Source organism: Homalodisca vitripennis, chromosome 1 (assembly GCF_021130785.1).
Source record: "Homalodisca vitripennis isolate AUS2020 chromosome 1, UT_GWSS_2.1, whole genome shotgun sequence".
In the NCBI taxonomy this organism is placed as follows: Eukaryota; Metazoa; Arthropoda; class Insecta; order Hemiptera; family Cicadellidae; genus Homalodisca; species Homalodisca vitripennis.
The window spans coordinates 232593707-232614395 of NC_060207.1; the positions used below are offsets into that span (position 1 = coordinate 232593707).

Genomic DNA, 20689 nt, shown 5'->3' on the forward strand with positions numbered 1-20689 from the left:
TAGTCTCTGCCCCCAAGGTCGCAGTCCTGAGAGTGACTGAATGGACCGATGTTTATCATTTTCAACCTCGGTATAGAGAAGTACCAAAAGTTTTGTTTTTAACATTAGGAAGTTACTTCGTGTATACAGATGGACACACACGAGAATGGAAATCTACTCTCACATTTTACAATCAATAAACTTATTGTAACATTTCCCTGCACATCCTCTGTAGAAACAAACCGAGTGATTTGTGTCTACAAAACCATGCAAATAAATACTGCATGATCAAGTGAAAAATATCCATTTATTTTCAGGTGACAAAATATAAAGCCTCTCTTTGAAGAGCACTATTATCTCATACATAGGATTATTATTAAACCCTCTAACTGGTAACTGCCGTCTATACATCAGTTAGCAGATGTTATGGAAATAAGTTATTTTTTCCATATTTTAAATGTTTTGGTTCAAAACCGAGTGTTAATTATTGACAGTAGAACAATCAACCTATCGATTGAAGTATAATTTTACTCAATGAATATAACTGTATTTCCTTCCTGTATAGTTAAAAAGAATGTCTTACAAGAGCAGACGTTTGGAGTATTTGTTTGTAACAGGGACAGGGAAATAACAAATATGTCGGAACTTTGAAATCTGTCGTAATAAAATATATAAGTTCAAACAATATATATTTTATTTTCAAAAAACACGGCACTACACATATAACAATTAAATTGTGTTGAAAACACTAAATATTTGAACTTTACTGTAACGATTACGAAAGTGAGGTTAGTTCTTACTATTCTTGTAGGTTCTATCTGTACCTGGTACTTTCAGTAACTGAGCAGCAAAAAATGTACTTGTACTGATTTCAAGATATTTTGAGGGGTCCAGACAACTGATATTTTCCCTTAGTAGACAGAAAATAAGACCCTATTTTGTTCCTTAAAAGTTCACCCTTTTCTTTGTTGAGGACAATCTTTCAGCAGTACTGATTTCGAATCATACGTAACAGAGTACTCCTAAAATGTTACAGTCACATGTTACAGCTACTGTTACTGCTAAACAAGTCCAATTACTTTGTACCATGGAACATTGTTAAGCGTATATGTGTCGTAAAAGTAACCTGTACTGGGTACTTTCGGTTTGCGGTAACTTGTACCTACTCTTTGGACAGCCGAGTATCTGGTACAATGTGTGTTATAGAAGTACATATGAGGGAACACCGCCCTTGGTGCAGTCTGGTGATTTGCGCGTTAAAACGAGCAGTTACCGGTAATTTACCAAAGCCTGCTCAATGCAATCTGTGTTAAAAATTAAACATTTTAAATATTGGTTTACAAAATTACAAGATAAATGAAATGACTCATAGCTCCATAATGTGCTTGAAGGTTATTTTTGACGATGGAAGGATTGTGAAGGAAACAGGATTTTTCCGGACACTTGCCATCGTTCAGTGAAACAAAAAAATCAGTAACACTACGTTTCGGGATCTGCAATCTGATCTCTTCTTCAGGTAAAGAACTAACCTTATACATAATTACAAACTAGGTTAAAATAAATAAATCTTACCAAAGCGTTTGTAATTATGTATTAGGTTTTGTTTTTGTTTTTTTTTTTTTTTCTTAGGACAAGAAGCTTATAAATTGCACTTAGTCCTGTAAGAACCTTTGCGTTGCTTCCGGAGTGATAGGATATTCAGGATGGGTAAGGTTAGGGAGTAGGGGCCGCTTCCTATCGAGATCCATGAGGAAGAATTAGGGCACTACATCTCAAAGTCATCCCGGAAGAAGGGGAGGCCAGCTCTGAACCAGCCTCTCCAGTCAAAGTAGGCAGGGGGGGTGGCACACCCTTGTTGAGGTTAACAAGAACCTCTGAGGTAAGGGAACAAACCCCACCAACTCCAACAGTCATCTTCCACAGTAGACTAGACCTATCGAATTGCCCATGAACCCCAGAATCTCAACATTTGCGGTTAGTGATGTGCCGCTACTGGACATCCTTAAGGTTGCCCAGATTGAAGTGGCACATCGGTTTTTGCTGTGCCCAGTGGTGGGTTCAACTGGTAGGTAGGTATAAACCAGCCAGAAGTGATCCCTGCTGGGTATATGTATTAGGTTAGTTCTTTACCTGAAGAAGAGATCAGATTGCAGATCTCGAAACGTAGTGTTACTGATTTCTTGTTTCACTGAACGATGGCAAATATCCGGAAAAATCCTGTTTCCTTCCATAATGTGACCAGTGCCAAATTTTGTGAACCATCTGGTCAAGAATAAAAAAAAAATAAGATGGTAATTTAATAACAACTTTATTTTCATACTATTATAAATTCTAAAATTACATATTCGATTACAGTACACTTTTATCTATTTTGTATAAACGTTTGGTCTTAATCGGATCAGAAGCTTCCGAATGATGAATGTTCAAAGTTGCACTTTGGTTGAAAAGCGCCAAAACCAGTATATTTTCGTTGTTATCGATATAAAACTGAACTAACCTGATCTTTGCCCTCCTTTTATTAGTTCAGAAGTACTAAAAAATAATGATTCTAGAACCTTATATTTCAAAAATTTATTCTTTTCTTTCTTTCCTATTCATATCGGGGGTGTCCATGCTCCCGAATCTCCAGTGTTCTGGACACCCCCCAGAGAAGATTTCTGGGTGCGCCACTGGATTGTAATGATAGGTAGAAAAACTACAATAACCCAAGATTAGTCATTGACATTTATTATGAAACAGTAATATACAACATATTTTGGAATCTCAGAAAATACACTAAACAATTATATTATACATCAAGTTTTTGCACCTGCCCTCATTGTATCACATTACCATTTATTATGGTACAAAATTGATATGTACATTAACGTTAACTATTGCAGAAGTAATATTTAAACATTCCTCATGGAAATGTAAAATGTTTTAACATTACACACGTTTCTCTAGCCTGGATTCTAACACATTTTAAAGTACGGAAAGATTTTCAATCTGATCAATTATCTTGCGTTAAATTTACAATACAGTAAAAAGTTATCTATTCTATCATCAAAGTACGTTCTGTTTTGTAGATTTATAAATGTTATTAGATGTAACTGAAGTTATTACATTATGAAATACTTATACTTATTTATAAATCCTATACTATTTTGCTTCTGAATTGGGGCCTTTGATGAATAGATCTTTCGCTAAACTTTGTTCTAGAGATTTATTCCAACATTGGCGCAAGTAACATACACACGTACACATTCCAAAACACACACACACACACACTCATACACACAAACAAATATCAATAGAACAAATTTAATTTAAAAGTTGATTAATACTTTGTTTTCAAAGTAATTTTGCTATAATTACGCTGAATTCCTTTGGGGTTGTTAATCACAGTAACTAAATTAAAACAGATATTGTCCTAAACTACATTCCTTATCACATTAACACATTTTTGAGCCTTTAACTTAAGATAACAAAAATGCCATTACGATTTATACAACCTTTGTGAATTTATAAATAATATTATCAATGTGATTTTGTCTGGAAATTGTTAAATTAAATAAAGCTGCATTTAATAAAACATTGTTGTTTTTTCCGATAACAAGGAGGTAATTCCTAAAATATATCAATTTGAAAAGTTAACTGCTTCAATTCAGCATAACAAATTAATATAATTATTTTGATGAAATCTAAACACAAAATGTGTACAGTTGTAAAACATAATGGTATCAATAAGCAATAGATCACTAATAAAATAATAAAATAAAATAATCACTAATAAGCAATCTAATAAAATCACTAAAATATGGTAAAAACAGTGTTCAACTATGCTCACAATTGTCTTAAAGAATAATCGTGTAAATCTGTGGAAACGATACCTTTTTGTACTATAGGTAATAAAGACAATGAGTATTTTCCACACAGAAAGTGTTTCCTGCTGATTGTTATCAGCATTTACAGATTGTTCCAATGGAAGATCCATCTGGGGAGCTGTTTATCAACAAAAATCGTCCTGTTAGCTTTTACAGATTTCGGCGGCAGAGTCCCCTGTCTTGAGAACTACATTAGTCACCCGCGCACTTATATACAGTGCGGTAGAAGGTCTTGTACACGGTATGGTATTCCGCCAGTGTTCTGAAACAAGTTTTTACTCCACATTTCGTCTCCACGCGCTTCTTCACCAACTTCCGGAAACCCCTCGTGTATGGCTCTTGCACGAATCTGTAGTCGCAGTTCCTGCAAAAAGTAACACGAGTTAAATACTTTCTTTATGATTTGTATTTCAAACCATGTAACCTGTAAAGCTCTAGTAAATATATTCTACTAGCAGTTGCCCATGGCTTTGGACACATTATTTACACAGAGCAGTTGATTACATTTAACAGGTTCTTTCAATTAATAATATTTAATTGCCGTAATGCAAGATGGGATTTTTCACAACTTTAGAGACCAGTAGGGCGTAGCCCGGAGGATTCTTGAAATAAGAATAGGGTTTTGTTGACCAGGGACCCTATAAGAGTGTCCATGTAAAATTTCAATACAATTGGTTGAGTAGTTTACGTAAAAGCAAAACAAACTAACAATCACGTAGCCAGGAAAAATGTTGGAGGGGTCCACACGACTGATATTTTCCCGTAGTGGGCAAAGAGTAAGGCCCCATTTTGTTCCTTAAAAAGGTCTTGACCCGTTCTTTGTTGAGAACAATCTTTTAGCAGTAAATGTCAGTAATACTGAATTATTAAAATAATAATTATCGTTTACTAAAAAAGTAATTTAAAAAAATTGAAAATTGGGGGGATCCAAAACCCCTTGGGCCCCCTCACTGGCTAATCTTTGCAAACTAAATCACTTTCGCATTTATAATATTATTATAGAATTGAAAGAGCCTGTTAAATGTAACCATCTCTTCTGTTTAAACATTGTTTTATGACAGCACAACCATATGTTTAATTAATTTAACAACTATTTTCAGTTTGTTTACATTTGCACTGTGAAAGCATAGAGTAAGCTTGATAGTAACAACACTTCTTATTTCAACGTTTTCTGAAACAACTGTTGAGCACAGAAAAAAAATATCCAGGTAAGAAAATTAAAAGTTTTAGTACAAATATTACTTTTAACTGTACAGTTTTGCAAATATTAAATATGCAATTGATAATTACTATAAGCCATATAGAAGACAAAGTTACTCTCTAACTTTTACTGTAAATTTAAAGAGTGTTATAAAACCCATCTTAGTTGTCTTCTGACAGTAGCCTTCTCAGATCTGTATATGCATATATAATTTCTTGATCTGAAAAGAAGGCAGTCAACTATTGAAAAAAAAATACTAGACCAGAGTAAATTAAAATAGCCTACAAATTTTCTTGATCATGGCAAGGAGACGTCAACATTGGCGTCAGAAATACAATCTTCTTGAACCAGAAGTGCTCATACATGCCTACGAAATTCCGTGTGAAGCCACAGCTAATAAAAATATAAAGTAGTACTAAAGTTAATTTAAAGTTACTACAAATAGTATCAAAACTATTAATATTTATTATTTTTATTATTGGAACGATCCATCACCTCATTTACAAAACTTACATCACTTACAAAATTTTACAAACGATTCTAATCTACGATTCCAGATGAACCTTAAGACCCACCGAGTCTGACAGCGAGTGCCAGTGGTATGGGGGCCACAGAGGCAGGTGTTGCCAGGGCCACAGGCAGCCCCGTTCTCGCAGGGAGGGTCACAGAGTGGCTGGGAACAAGTGGGCCCCGTGGCGTTCACAGGACATTCACAGAGGTCGGGGCCCACGCACACCCCTCCGTTGTAGCAGCCTCTGGTACACGTGTCTGCGGACAGTCCCATTCATATTAGTGCTTGAGTACATGGAACTCTAATAAACCACTTCCACGAGAAAACTCTAAATTCAGTCCAATAGGGTACAACAACAATTTTGAATATACTTAACCAATACGTTTAAGAATATAATAGCACATCAACCCGAACGAAAACAAAACTGCGAGCGGTCACGTGTTAGTTGGCGGCTAACATGCAGCGCGACGTGATCAGTCACCTGTTAGCTGCAGACTAAAATGGTGCGCCGACACTACTTTGCCCCCTCCCCCCCGGCTGGCCAGTAGTGCTAACACAACTATTTGACCCAAACATGTGTAATATATAGTGCTTCACAATTATGTCGCGACAACCCTTTGTGTTAAGGAATAAAAAATATTTCTTCACAACAACTGAAAGTGTTAGATGCCATCTAACAGGGTGACCGATGGCGGGTTAAAGAAACACGGGTTATCAATAAAATATAGAACCAGCAATAAATTGCAGAACAGAATTAAACAGACAATCAAGAACGTAAGCAAAAAAGTTCTTTTTTGTGGGGGGGGGGAGGTCCAGACCTGATATTTTCCTATAGTAGACAGAGTAAGGCTCTATTTTGTTCCTTAAAAAGTTCTTGATCTGTTTCTGTGTTGAGAACGGTGTCAGTAACACTGAATTATTTAAATAATAATAATCGTTTACTAAAAGAGTAATTGAAAAAAAAAATGATTTGGGAGGTCCGGACCCCTCGAACCCCCTCTCTGGCTACGTCCCTGCAGACAATTGATAAACCAGATATTTATTCCAGTTCTACCGTTTATACATTGAACTGCACTGACTGTGTACATTTTTACGTAGTAGGCCAAACGGGGAGAACATTTAAAACCCCTTTTAAATAGCACATTTCAGCCCTTATTAAAACTTAAGTCTAAATTCGCTGAGCATCTGAATAATTACAACAATTCTTATAATAGCATAGCGGATAATATACAAATATTACACCATTGCACCAAAGGACAAATATTAAATAGATTAGAAGACACATTGTACAAGTGTGAACAATATTTTAAAAGAAAGAATCGGCAGTAGGAACCATCACATTTATGACATAACCTCAATAATAGGAAGACAAACAAAGCGGTCGACTCGAGCGAGATATAACAGATAACGAAGACGCCTCGACGAAGGACATGTACACAAACGACAACCAGTTCGTGCACGATGCTCCAACTACATGATGTAGAATCATGGTCTTCTTTATACTTTTTACCATTTTAATTTTGATGATCCGCGTAGGCGAACTTTTAATTAATTTATTTAATGTCATGTGTTTGCGTGTATAGGCCTACACCGCGTTTTACTTGGGTTCGGGTGCGTTTGACAATGCTATGATCGAGCAAAACGCGTTAGGCTAAGATTAAATTTGATTGCACAAGCTGTGAGTATATAAAATAAGATTTTGAGTACGTGATTACATAACAGATTGATCCGACTGCAATCCTAAAATGTTATATTGTGTTATATACACGCATACACATACGAGTATACACTTTAAAAATATTTTTATAAATATGATTGCATCAATAGTTTTACAAAAAACGGTCTACAAAAAAATATGGTTTCAGTTGCAGAAATGGAATTTAGCATGAATATTCAGGCTAGAATGTACAGTACTATACAAAATGTAAAATATAATATCTGACCTAATTTATCCTTAAACAGACGTTATATATTTGTATACACTTTAATTTTATACGAGAAAATGAACTGTTAGTGTATATAGTTATGTTTGTTAAGGTATTTCAAGGCAATAACATGTTAAAAAGTTAAAAAAATATCTACTGCAAAATACTACAATAATGCTAAAATAATGTAAAAAAATAATACTCACATATTTATTATTTAGACATGTTCTCACATTATGTATAATTAAGATGGATAAACATGGCTTTTAAACTGGAAAAATTGTAATGAAGATTGAATGGATAAATGTAATAATTCAAATACCGAACATTCTTCTTTAAAGTATAAAAGCCTTTTGTAGCAAATTTGCTATATTTTAATAATATTTAACGAACAAATTTTAATTTTGTATAACTATTAGTATCTAAGTAGAATTATGAATTGATTCGTTTAAAATATTATACGCAATTTCCAAAAATAGGAACGGATTAAAACAGTTCACTTGCAGGAAGACGATAACAGGGAAAAGAGGAATTGATTGGCTTACACCAACACGAAAGGCTCTCGGGTGTTTACGGATTCTATTTCGAGCTCAGATTGGTTATTGCTTGGAGCCAATGAAGTTCTGCGGTAATGGCGTATTGGGATTATTGGAAGGGTTAGTATTAAAACTTGTTATGGGAATTGCGGGCTACCCTTTTTCTTCCTCAGTGCACAAGTTTTCAGCGTTTATTTTGTTGTTTTCTCCGAGATATCGAACCAGTAGGCTATGCATGTGACTGTACGTAAGGCAAATTAGGTTATTGGGTTTTTCGTATACCTAATACAAAAATAGGATTCGTAAAACTAATTAAATTTCTATTTTTATTGTTGGTTTTGTTTGAGTGATAAATGCGATAAACAAATGTGGGGTAGGGTCCAATAAGCGGACCCGGTTTTTTATATCGAAGAATATAATCATCGATACCTAATATTCGCATATCGAATCATAGACTATCAATCGATATAAAAGTAATAACAATCATATGTTTAAATTAAAATGTGAATTTAATTATAACAAATAATAAATGAACATAACCAAAATCAGGGAAACTCATAACTTTAACTAAATGAAACAGAACGAAAACGTTTTTACTAAAGTTGTGTCCACCATTACCTTCTTTTTTTTGCATCTGAAGACGACCATGTTAGCTCCTCTGACAGTTACATTTGTTACCTTTCCACAAATATCACATAATAGATTCTTAGGTACTAACCCAACATCCTGAAGCCATAAAAAACATATTTTATCGTCTTTTAAAGCAATTTCGTGAAGCTTCCTAAGATTGACGGCCATTTTAATACACAATGTTACGTGAAATTTAAAATATTACCTTGTATTATTTGAAAGTGTTTACAGCTGTTCATATAGATTATTTAAGTTGTTAAAAATAATTCATCAGTATCGATTGATTATATCGATGGTTATGATTAAGTAATATCGTTTGCCAATTTCGATATAAAAAACCGGGTCCGCTTATTGGACCGTACCCGATATGTGTAAATTGACCGACGTAAGCGAGAAACTCTTCAATAGTTAGAAAAGTAAAAGAATACTTTTAGCAGATTTCTGAAGGAGAAGGAAGCTATGTCGTTTAGTTCATATTCTCTGTATAGGAAAACTGAAACAACACCAACCCCAACAACAATATTTGTCACATTATTGTGGTGATTGTTGAATCAAAACAAAGCTTCTGCTAATTTTTTTATCAGTGTGTTACTCATAGTAGTTTATTTATAATAATACTTGTATAGTGTTTCATTATGGGGAGAAATAAGAATACTGCACTAAAGAGAGATTGAGTGAGTGGAATAGACTAGCGTAGCTACTTTACAGACTAGTTCTAGCCTACAACATGTAACTACTGTTAAAAATGTCTCGTAATAGTAAAAAGTATCAGAGTGTAAAACCAACTAAGACTACAAAAAAAATTTACAGAATGATTTTGACACTGTGATAGTGGGTCTTTTTCGTTTAAGGGCCAGAACCTTGCAAACATACTATACCTGACTGTCAGTGCATTTAATCGTTTTTTTTTGGTGTTATTAGTTCGTAGGGCAATAGTCTAGGTACTACTTCTAGTATAAACTCGTCTTATCTTATCAGTGATAAACGCGCGCCGCTTATCTTTTGCGTGTAATGAAACCTGCGTTAGTTCTGTCTGAGTTTTGTGTTCAATAAAGCGTGGTGAGTTGATCTGGGCTTGGACTTTGCAAGCTCGAGTTAATTTTTTTTCTAAAAGAGCAAGCAGCGCAAAGCGCTGCGCAGCGGGCAAGCATCGCGTGATCTGAGTTTTGAATAGGAAAGCTAGGGTCTTTTGTGCCGGCCCTTAAACGAAAAAGACCCAAATTCTTCGATAGTTAGAAAAGTAAAAGAATACTTTTAGCAGATTTCTGAGGGAGAAGGAAGCTATGTCGTTTAGTTCATATTCTCTGTATAGAAAAACTGAAACAACACCAACCCCAACAACAATATTTGTCACATTATTGTGGTGATTGTTGAATCAAAACGAAGCTTCTGCTAATTTTTTATTAGTGTGTTACTCATAGTAGTTTATTTATAATAATACTTGTATAGTGTTTCATTATGGGGAGAAATAAGAATACTGCACTAAAGAGAGATTGAGTGAGTGGAATAGACTAGCGTAGCTACTTTACAGACTAGTTCTAGCCTACAACATGTAACTACTGTTAAAAATGTCTCGTAATAGTAAAAAGTATCAGAGTGTAAAACCAACTAAGACTACAAAAAAGAAATTTTACAGAATGATTTTGACACTGTGATAGTTTCTTGGGATTATTAAAAAGTCTGGTATTTTGTTTTATGTTTTCTTACATAAAAAATTTATATTTCTTTAAAAAATATAAAATATAGGGGAGTGAAATGTTTGCTAAATATTAATAGAATACACAATTAAACATCTTATACGTTTTCATGATTATATACTACGTGGAAAAAATGAAACATATATCTATAAAAATTGATAAATGTTAAAATTTTGATAACTTGTATGGAACAATTTTTGAAGAAAAGTAGACTATCAAAATGCATAGGTTTTCAATAGCTGTTATTGGCTACAAAATCGTTAAAAAATAAACTGTTTTTATTGCTTGGTTTCCATGGAATATCAATTAATTTGAAAATGTTGCATTTTCACCGTAAAACACATGTATTGCACATAAGCTAAAACTAAGTATTATTAAAAAGCATTCGGTTCATGGTGAGAAATCTAAAAAATAACATAAAATGAATTGGTATCTATAAAGGAATACCGACATTTATACCAGCAAAATAGTACAAGCTTGTCTCACTAATTACAGTAGATAGATATGACATTGTATTACAGGGCAAGTGTTCCGAAACATTACTCCAATTATTATTGGTTATTATTAGACGAATTAGTCATCTATTTATTTGAACTCTTAAGGGACGAAACTCTAAAATTGGAAAATTCTAAATCTTACATAAAAGCATTCAATACTTAGGCTATTTTATTTATGAGGAAGGTATTCACAAAACATAGGCTAAAATCGAATCAATATTGGTAATTGAACTTCCAGAAATCGGTAAAGAAATCCATAATTTCTTGGACTTGGCAAATTGTTATAATAAATTTATAAGCACTTGACCACATGGTAACTAATCCCATTGAACTAACTCCTACAAAGGGAAAACTTTACAGATGGACACCAGAATGCGAGGAAAGTTTTAATAAAGTTAAGAAAACAAAATAACCAGTGAAAACGCTTTGTACACTTCAACTCTGACGTATCACTTGTTGGTCTGGGGGCAATTCTTTCTCGCAGGTACGATGATAGGTGGGAACGATCAATAGGTTTTACTTCTCACACAATTACTCAATTTAAAAGAGTACAGTCAAGTGACTTGAGTTGTGCTGTAAACCAGAAATGTTTCTGAGAAACGCTTGCAATAAAAGACGTTTTTATTGATTTAATTACAATATCAGAATCATTGGAGAACTATACATACGTCACTTGAGCATTACGTTGTGACGACCCCCAGCATATAGTTCTAAGACCAGACCGGTAACATCGTATGCGGTCTTAATCAGCCAATTTAAAATATTAAAATTATCAGTAATATATTTTATTTTTATTCAGCATAACATCTAATTGTAGTAACGAGTAATATATATAATATATGCAGTCAGACTTATTAGGTTAAGCAGTGCAGGTGGAGAAGATATATAGTTTAATTCAACACGTGAATTGTAATGTAAGTCCAGGTCTGTCAGCAGTAAGCCTGGTAACTTTCCATACTCAGAGCAGCTGCGCAGTTACTGGGTGGTAGACAAGCAGGAATTTTGCTGAGGTAGCGTCTGATACAACGCTGCTCCCTGGAGTTCGGAGTGCAGAGTGGCAGTCGTGCCGGGTTTTTGAACGCGTTAAGCTCGCGTGAAATCGCTCTCTCGCTCTCTCTCCCGTTCTAAATTTGTAACTGTTGAACTGGTTTTAAATTATGTAACAAAACTCAAATTGTTTTCACAATAAAGTAAATTGTTTTATTTGGCCAACCGAGGAGAGCATTTTTATTACAACAACCTGATTGATCTGGGCTAGTTTCCATCACCGTGTCCGAGTTAGAACCCGAGAACATTTAAAATTGAATTACGTGGGGTCTTCACGCCACAACGTGAATGAAGGTTGTAGGAAGAAGTCAACCAGGTCAACCAGTGATCCAATGGATTGGGATTATACCAACTAAAAGAACTTAAACTTAGTAGCGTATTGAAGAGTTGAGAAAAATATTTGCTAATTTTGAACTTTCCAATTATTTTAGTATCTGATATTGGGAGTAAATTTATTTATCACCCCGCTTCAAATATACATACTAAAGTTTTGTTCAGCTTGTTAATAACGTTCTTATTGCCATAGAGGATGATTCAGAGAAATTGGAACTAAACTCTATGGATTATGGATGCAGCTGATACAAATCATAAACTCAACACTTATGAGCTCCAAAGGCACAGCGCAGTGGGTACGGAGATTACCGCGAGATAACCAAATCAAGCAACGTCGAGCGTGGCTGCTGCTCGGATGGGTGACCGCTGAGCGATCCTGTCCTTGCAAGCAGCCCGCCTGCCCGGCCATTGCTTGGTGGTGGTTCGGAAGTCACCTTTAAGCCTTTGATCCTCAGGTTAAGTGTTAGAGAGGGCTTCTTAACTCTAAATTCGCCTGGTAAAATAAGACATTACTTTACTTACTTTTTACACATTTAATGTACGGAAGACCTATTAGAACAGGTTTGAGTTTAATACCTTGTTGTAATTTTACGAAACTAATAAGTACTGTGTTTCTCTGGACTCACCAGCTATATTTCCGATTAACTATCGTATATGTTAAACCCCAATGTTAGTACATATATGTTAGTATTTATCAATTTATCAAACCTGGTAATAACCTCGTATTTTCTGTTATTATTAAGGTAGAACTAATTAATATTGCTTTGAATGCTACTATTTGAGATACGTATGTGTTAAATTATCGTGTGAAATTTGGGAGATTCACAGCAGTGCAAGTAACCGATGATGTGAATATTTAAGCAAATTCGATGAGGCATCACTGTCCACGCCCAAACCACTTAGGCGTGAGAATATACCGAAAACAAATGATAAATCAAATATACACGCCATCGAATTTATCAAGTTTACCTTGTAAGGTGGATACGTTTTAAAACGTAATAAACCATGGAGTTGTAGGTAGCTAATGTCAGTGGTTATGGACGTAAAGACGTAGAATGTATGGTCGGGTCTGAAGAGATGGTTTTCTGTATATATTGTACTCCAACTTATTTTTGCTTTATTTTGTAGCGTGAGATCCAACATTATTACCGTTAAGTTATGAGAGATACAAAAAAGAAGTCAATATTAAAAATGCATTTTCACAGCTAATGGATCGAATAGCAAGTTAGTGGACACAACATTTTAATGCAAAGAAATTAGAATACTCGCAAAGATGACAATAGGATGGGCAATAACCAAACCAAAACTTTAATTTGTGTAGAGTTTAGCCAGATCATTCAACATGTACCCAGGAAAACACTGAAACATTCAGACATACATTTGACGTTTAAAACAAGTAACAGAATAAGTAACATCCTGAACAGGAATAAGTAACAAGAACGACGATGCAGACAAAGGAACTGGCGGGATTGTGACAGTTGCTATGTACGAGAACATCGGGAAAACGTCTGGGGGGGAGGTGGGTCTTTGAAAACTAGATTTGAGGAAGCCCGCGGATAAATACACAAAAATCGCTTTTTCCCCAGCATCTTATTGACAACAGACGTGCCATGAGAAAACACTAATTACTTTTTGAAAATCTTACATATCTGCATGAAAGGTTTAAAATGGTATACTCTCGAAGAATATGAAATTTATAAACCTTTCAAACACCAACACGATCTGAAATACTTTAAACGAGAAACAGTTTAGTTTTTTATTTTGTTGTTGTGTGTATGTGGTTAAAAAAAATAACTTTTGACAACCCAATATGGAGCAATATCACGTTTCTTAACAATTTGATGGTCGAACGTTTGTTCCGCAACTTGAAGTGGACACGTACACGGTTTGAAACAGTTTTGTCAAGGTACAGTACATACTTTTAATTTATTATATGGACATATAGACCTTGAATTTTGAAACTAAACCAGTTACCCATAGACGCTTTCTCCTGTTGCTACTAGTTAACATCTTTAAATCACTTGATATTCACAATTAACTGACAGTGCGTAAATGAAACATCATTTGCAAAAAGATCTATTACTTAAATCGTACTAATGTACCGATCCATCCTTCAGTACCAGGAAGAAACAATATAGTGTACCTACTCACCATAACCTAGATTTAAAAAATCATACATAGAAGAAACGATTCTGAACAATAACTTGCGAGACAGATTTAATGAATGAAACAACACAATTAGATTTAAAAATTAAAGAACTATTCATTCATAACGATTCATTCAATTGACAAGTCTTATAATATTTAAGTAAATTTCAATAAACGTAAGACAGTTCTTAGGCTACTAATTAGTTTTAGGATTTACTACCTATAAATATTTTTACATAAATTGGACTATTCACCGTATACCTCTAAACAATATACGAGTAAAAAAATTAGAATTGAATCGTGTTGAAGTATTGTAACAAATATACATTATATAAAACTTAAATACACTTAAGTTAATTTTATTACACTAATAAACTTGTATTTAATCAGTTCTTATTCACTGCATTTTAAACTTATTACTACCCATAACGCAGATATGGTAGGGAGGGTTGATTGAATGTGAATGATACGTTTAGCTCCAGTCCACCTTCCTCTTAGTGCAGCGTCTGGAGTCTGACGCTGTCTCAGACGACTCCTGGAATCTGGAGTCATGTTCGTCTGAAGAGATCCAAAATAAGTCGGAGATGAAGAAGCTCAAAAAGGACTCTTTACATCATTCGACATCAGAGAGTGCAATCTAGGTGAAGAGGCATACACATTGTCTCATCAGGCGCACAATTAAGTGCAATATGATGTTTCTGGCATGGTCCATAAGCACGGAAAAAGCAACCAAATATTCTATACATAACGTAGCTATAGTAGGAAGGGTTGATTGAATGTGAATGGTGTATTTAGTCTGTACCGTTTGTTAGTTCCATTTTTATATAATGCAACATTTCAAAACCTAGTTAGCCAGTACAACTTAATATTAGTTTTTATCCAATGTTCCGGAACTAAATTATCGACGGACTAACTACCTAATTGGCACGCGTATGAATATTTTATTGTGACCCTTGGTAGCAGCCCAACTAAGTGACCGATTTCACCTCGCACGCTATGTCCTTAAGTAAAATGTATATTTTCGTATTATTAAATTAGCCCTTTGATGCCAAACATATAAAAATGAATGTAACGTAAAGTTGTAAATAGTAAAGTAACTTACCCTTGAAGATCTTTTATTTGCTTGATTGAAATGGATACAAGTTGTGGCCGTCGTCCTTCTGACGAGCACGTTGTCGTGATAAGTTTTTTGTCTCATTAAATGGCTAATACCGTCACGAATTTGTTTTAGGCGAGCTCACGTATTATTTGAGTAGATGGCTACCACTTTCATAACTTCTACTCCTCTTCTAGTAATTACCGACTAGAAATAACCCTTCTTAGACTACAGCTTCAATGTCTCGTGCCAAGACGCCGACGCCCGGGTTGTGAGTCTACATTGCGAAGGGAAGTAAAATCTTAAAGTTTTATAAAGTAAAATATCGTAGGCATAATTCCATAGAACATTGGATATTTTAGGCCCACATATCAGATATACATTTTTAGTTCTTGTACTCTAATTGGCAGCAACGTGGCAAGGCATACATTTAATTTACCAACTAAAAGTGGTGCTTGTGAGTTTCATTAATTAAATTGAACTTATAAGTAAACTTTGCAATTCGAGTATTTATTACTACGACCTCAGAAGTCACCACCCCCATGTGCTATCGTCATTCGGTACAAGTCCAATTCACCTTCCTCTTTGTACAGTGTCTGGAAGCTGGGGTATTTTGGGGGCAAGTCAAAATTTTAAAATAGGAACCCCTAGCAAGAGATTTTAACGGATGTTTATCAAATTTGGTGGCCAATTAAAGTTTTATTTTTTATAAATCCCCACAGTTTAAATTACATTTAAGGTTATCGTAAGACAGATAAAACATTCGCTCACTAGTTATTTTGAGAACTTCAGTCCAGTTACTGTGTCAAAGTGGTCTGAATGTGTCTCACATACTAACTGGTAAACAATAAGAGATGATATGGCAAAATCAGCTATTGGTATTCCCAGGACTTCCTAATGGGCTTCGGTCAGACAAAACAAAACATAATAAGTGCTATGTTAATCATGGTTGTTGATGTTTTAAAATTCTTGTAATGCTTTTATATGATTTTGTGTACTAAGTTCTCAAAATAAGTATGTTCTATCTGCCTTACAGTAACTGTAAATGTATTTAAACTGTGGGGGTTAAACAAAATTGAAACTTTAATTGTCCACCAAATGTGATAGAATAACATTAGAGACCTCTAGTTTGCGACATTCTTCTTCTGTTTATAATAAATTTAAAATGAGGTGTCACTTGATAGGGTTTTCTATTTTAAGATTTTGACTTACCCCAAAATACCCCATTTTGGGGAGGGGAGTAAAAAATTTTCATACGTCAAAAACTCCTCGGTTGGTCATATAAACACCCTCCAAAGTAAATCATTTCATCTCTATTCATGAGAAAGTTAATAAGGGGGGGGGAGTGGGAGTGGGACTTTTAAGGCACTCGGTATATAGATATAGTGAAATCTACGTGAAGAGGTATTCTCATTGTCTCATCAGGTGCACAGTCGAGTGTACTACGATGTTTTTGACACACAGTACATTAGCACCCACACTTTTGATTTATTTTATATTTTATGAATATATCACCCATTATTAAAAGTGATTTCATTCTATTTTTGAAATAATTTCAACAATTTGAACTGGACAAATGTAAATTGTAATTTACATGTACAATAACAGTAAAAACAAAAAAATGTGTTTTGTAACTGGTGTATCTGAAAAAATGATGCACCCAATACGCCATTGGTAACATCGGTTGTGGGTGAAGATAATCCTGTCGGAATGGTAGAGCTCAGAGTCTAAGTAGACAGGAATACCCCTCACTCTGTTATCCTGTCTGAGCTTCACCCACATGTTGTAACATTACTGAATTACTATATCATATATTTATGGAGGTGTTTTAATTGAATTAACAGCTCAACAAAATTCTGACTTACATTACAAGCATTTAAATTAAAAATGTTCACCACGCTAAAAAGGTCTGGACAAAAAATATTAATAAGAAATTCTTATAATCAATTCATGAAATTTTTATTTTATTGCTTATCTGCGGTAAGAAATCCAAAAAGTTTATTAATCAGACTCACAACCCAATAATGTCCTGTCATCATTATTTATCAGGACAAACACAATTCTTTCTTTAACCCATATCAGCCAAATAATGTTATATTTTTACTGCTAAGTTTAAAGTTGTTCAGTAGACAGTTGTATCATGTGCTGCAAACATTTTTGGATGTATTTGACAGTATGAGTAAAGAAACCTAAAATTTTTGTTATTGGCAAAAACGTTATACGTAAGAAATTACTCAATTAAGAGTAAAGATGACCAATAATCGGTTTGATGTTCATAAAAATTTAATGAGACTAATGTCTGCACATGGGATTCAACTTAATCAAAGTAACATTGAAAATTGCTTCAAAATAAAATAAATTTACAATTTATAGCCAAATCCCGAACCTTAGTACTAATCTGATTAATCTAAAAATGTCTAAAACGCAAATAAGTGAATACAAAAATAAGACGACAGTATGAGTTAAACGTATATATATATATATATATATATAAAATATATATATATATATATTTTTTTTTTTTGTAATTGTATTGAAATTGTATGCTAGACATCTGGTCTTATGAGTGAATTCGAGGTCGTCAATATTGTATTCTGATCTGATAGTTAGTAGGGTTGCTTGTTGTTTTTTAAGCAAAACAATAATCATAAGATTTGGTTTCTGGAGCATGAACTGGAGTTCAATATTGAACAGAGATGACGCTGGATCTCTTCACCTCCACCATTACTTATGTGTTGTCGTTTTCAGTTAGAACATTATGAGGTAAAATAAAAAGATTCTGAATCTTAGGTAGGTCTGGATTTGCTAATTTGGCACCCTGTAGCGTATTAGGCTATGTTGGTTTTAATTTTACAGTTTTGTGAATTTATTTTTAAAAGAAAATAAAAAGGGATTTTTGGTATTAGGTAGATTTGTCAGACGGTAGGTAATTATATTGAATAATAATTGTACTCCTTTGGCAGGTCTGCTCTTGTTACTTGAAGGTAGTAGTTAGATTCTCAATTGAGGCTTTATTGTACATTTTTCTTTTTTTCCAACTATTTCTAAGCGAATATTGTGCTTGACGCTTTCGCAAATAGCGTACAGATCGTCCAAGCGCTCCGGCTTGGCCGATCGGCTGATTGGTGGGTGGGAGAGGGGGCGTCTTTTTCAAAAACATTGAACTTTTTCGTAGAGTCTATTCTTCGCCATTTCTCGTAATCAAGGAGGCAAGAACTGGAATGTTTACTGATTTATTCAGTTGCCTTGTGCTTAGATTAAAATAAAAGGTGTTTCAATAGTTCAATTCTTTTAAATCAATCACAGAATAATAGCGCGTATGAGGTCAATGTTTCGTGAATGGCTAGTACAGCATCTGCAGCGCGCTCAGATCCCTTGGCGTATCTGTAGTGTCACACGACATTCTATGTATTGGATTACACGAAGAGACCGTGATTCATTATGTTGTGTAGTAGGTGCAGATTTTTCAATCGAAACCAAAATTGTATAAACATTTTTATTATACTAAATCGGTTATAATATCTACATAGGTAAAGCGTACACGTTGACAAAACAAAATATTGTTTTTATTATAACAAAGTTTTAATTAAAATTTTGATATTATTTGTATTCATAGGAAATTTAGTAAAAATTTAATTCCGCCGAAAACGCTGGCCCTTAGAAGTCATGCATCTCTAGGACTAGTGAGACTAGTTGTAAATCCAGACCTGGTACGAGTTTTTCAAAAATTCTCTTTTTAACGGGGTTTTGTCTCCAAAAGAGATGCGCCGATAAAGAAACATGCCTTTTGCTGAATTCTTTCACCAATTACATGCTAGTGTCAAGCTTCTCTTAAGAGTTGTGTGGGTACAGCTATACAGATTCAAGAGGAACCTATTCCACCGTGGAGAACCTATTTCCAAAATATTGGTCTTGTGGAGGAATTATTCGAAAATGTTATTAATGGAGTTTTTGAGGAAGATCAACTGTTCAAAAATTTGTATCGATCTAAAGAAACCCGGATGGTAAAAATAGTTTTCTACTAAATTTCTTTTCTAAGTTCTAACATTCTTGGAAATTTCAGTGTCAGTCAAAATATATGTATCATTGATTGTGCAGGTTTGTACTCGTACATAAACACGCTCTACAGAATAACAAGTCCTGTTTTACTAATTCTCATTATGATTTACAGAACCTACTAGAGTTTCTAAAAATGCATATTATTATTGTGTTGTAAATAATTTCCTCAAAATAAAGCAACTATCTATGCACCTTGGATATCTGGCCAAAATACTTTCAATTATCGACCAAAAACAGAAAATGTAAAACATAAACGTAGTGTTAAATCAATTTACTGTTATTGAGAACATCTAAGACAACTGAATGTTCTTTTATAAAACCGATCCCGATGAGATGTCCATACAATTAAGAAATTAATGAATAACAGTTCAGCTGGCTGGAATGAAATTACAACAGGAGTTGTAAAGGATTCAGCTTCATTGATTCAACACCTTCTTTGTATTCATATTTCTTTTCAAACAGAAATGTATTCATCATTCTTTTCAAGTAAAGGTCAGATATTTTAAACTATCACAGTTATATACTGTAATATACACATTTGTAACACATAGGTGATCCTTTATAGAGCACTAGATTGTCAAAAAGTCTCAGTGAAAAAATCGGAATTTTGTCAGCACGAGAAATGGCTTTGATTTGCAGATTTTGAACTTTAATATTTAGGCGATTTCAAATACACAGGCTCAATTATGAGCAATTTATCCAAAGACCTTTTTTGTGTTTACCACAGTTTAAATTTAGCAAAGATACAGTTTCACGGTATTCGAGGCAACGTATTGGATTGGTGAAATAATATTTAGCACAGCGTAATTTGAAATGAAATGAAAATGAAATGAAATGAAATGAAAAATGACTTTATTAGAGGCGAAGTTAGGACTATAGAGTCCTCTCTACCACTTAACCTCATTAAAATTAAACTAACATATACATATATACATTTATAACTAAAACTTAGTCCATTTATTTACACTACATATTAAATGAATCTTAAAATAAAAGCAATCATCAATAATTAGTGTAACTAAATACAAATTACAATAATATCGCAAGACACACACTCGCATTCATTCAACTTGCATGTAATTGCCCTAATTTGCAGAGCGCTGTTGCTTCACACTTCACAAGTTTGTATCTATCGTTTCATATAATATGATATTCATTTCTTAG

General features: G+C 34.1%; 1 protein-coding gene across 3 annotated transcripts in view; it reads right to left on the reverse strand.

Annotated features, from left to right (window-relative positions):
• Nucleotides 1-3753: 3753 nt before the first annotated feature.
• The window catches only part of LOC124353141, a 176819-nt gene continuing 159883 nt past the window's right edge, over nt 3754-20689 (reverse strand). For all 3 annotated transcript variants that reach the window (XM_046803004.1, XM_046803002.1, XM_046803003.1), the window contains 2 exons: nt 5622-5814; nt 3754-4209 (listed from right to left, as the gene is read on the reverse strand). In XM_046803004.1, coding sequence (XP_046658960.1) covers nt 4038-4209; nt 5622-5814 — 365 coding nt within the window. In that variant the 3' untranslated portion in view covers nt 3754-4037. The remainder of the gene's footprint in view (nt 4210-5621; nt 5815-20689) is intronic.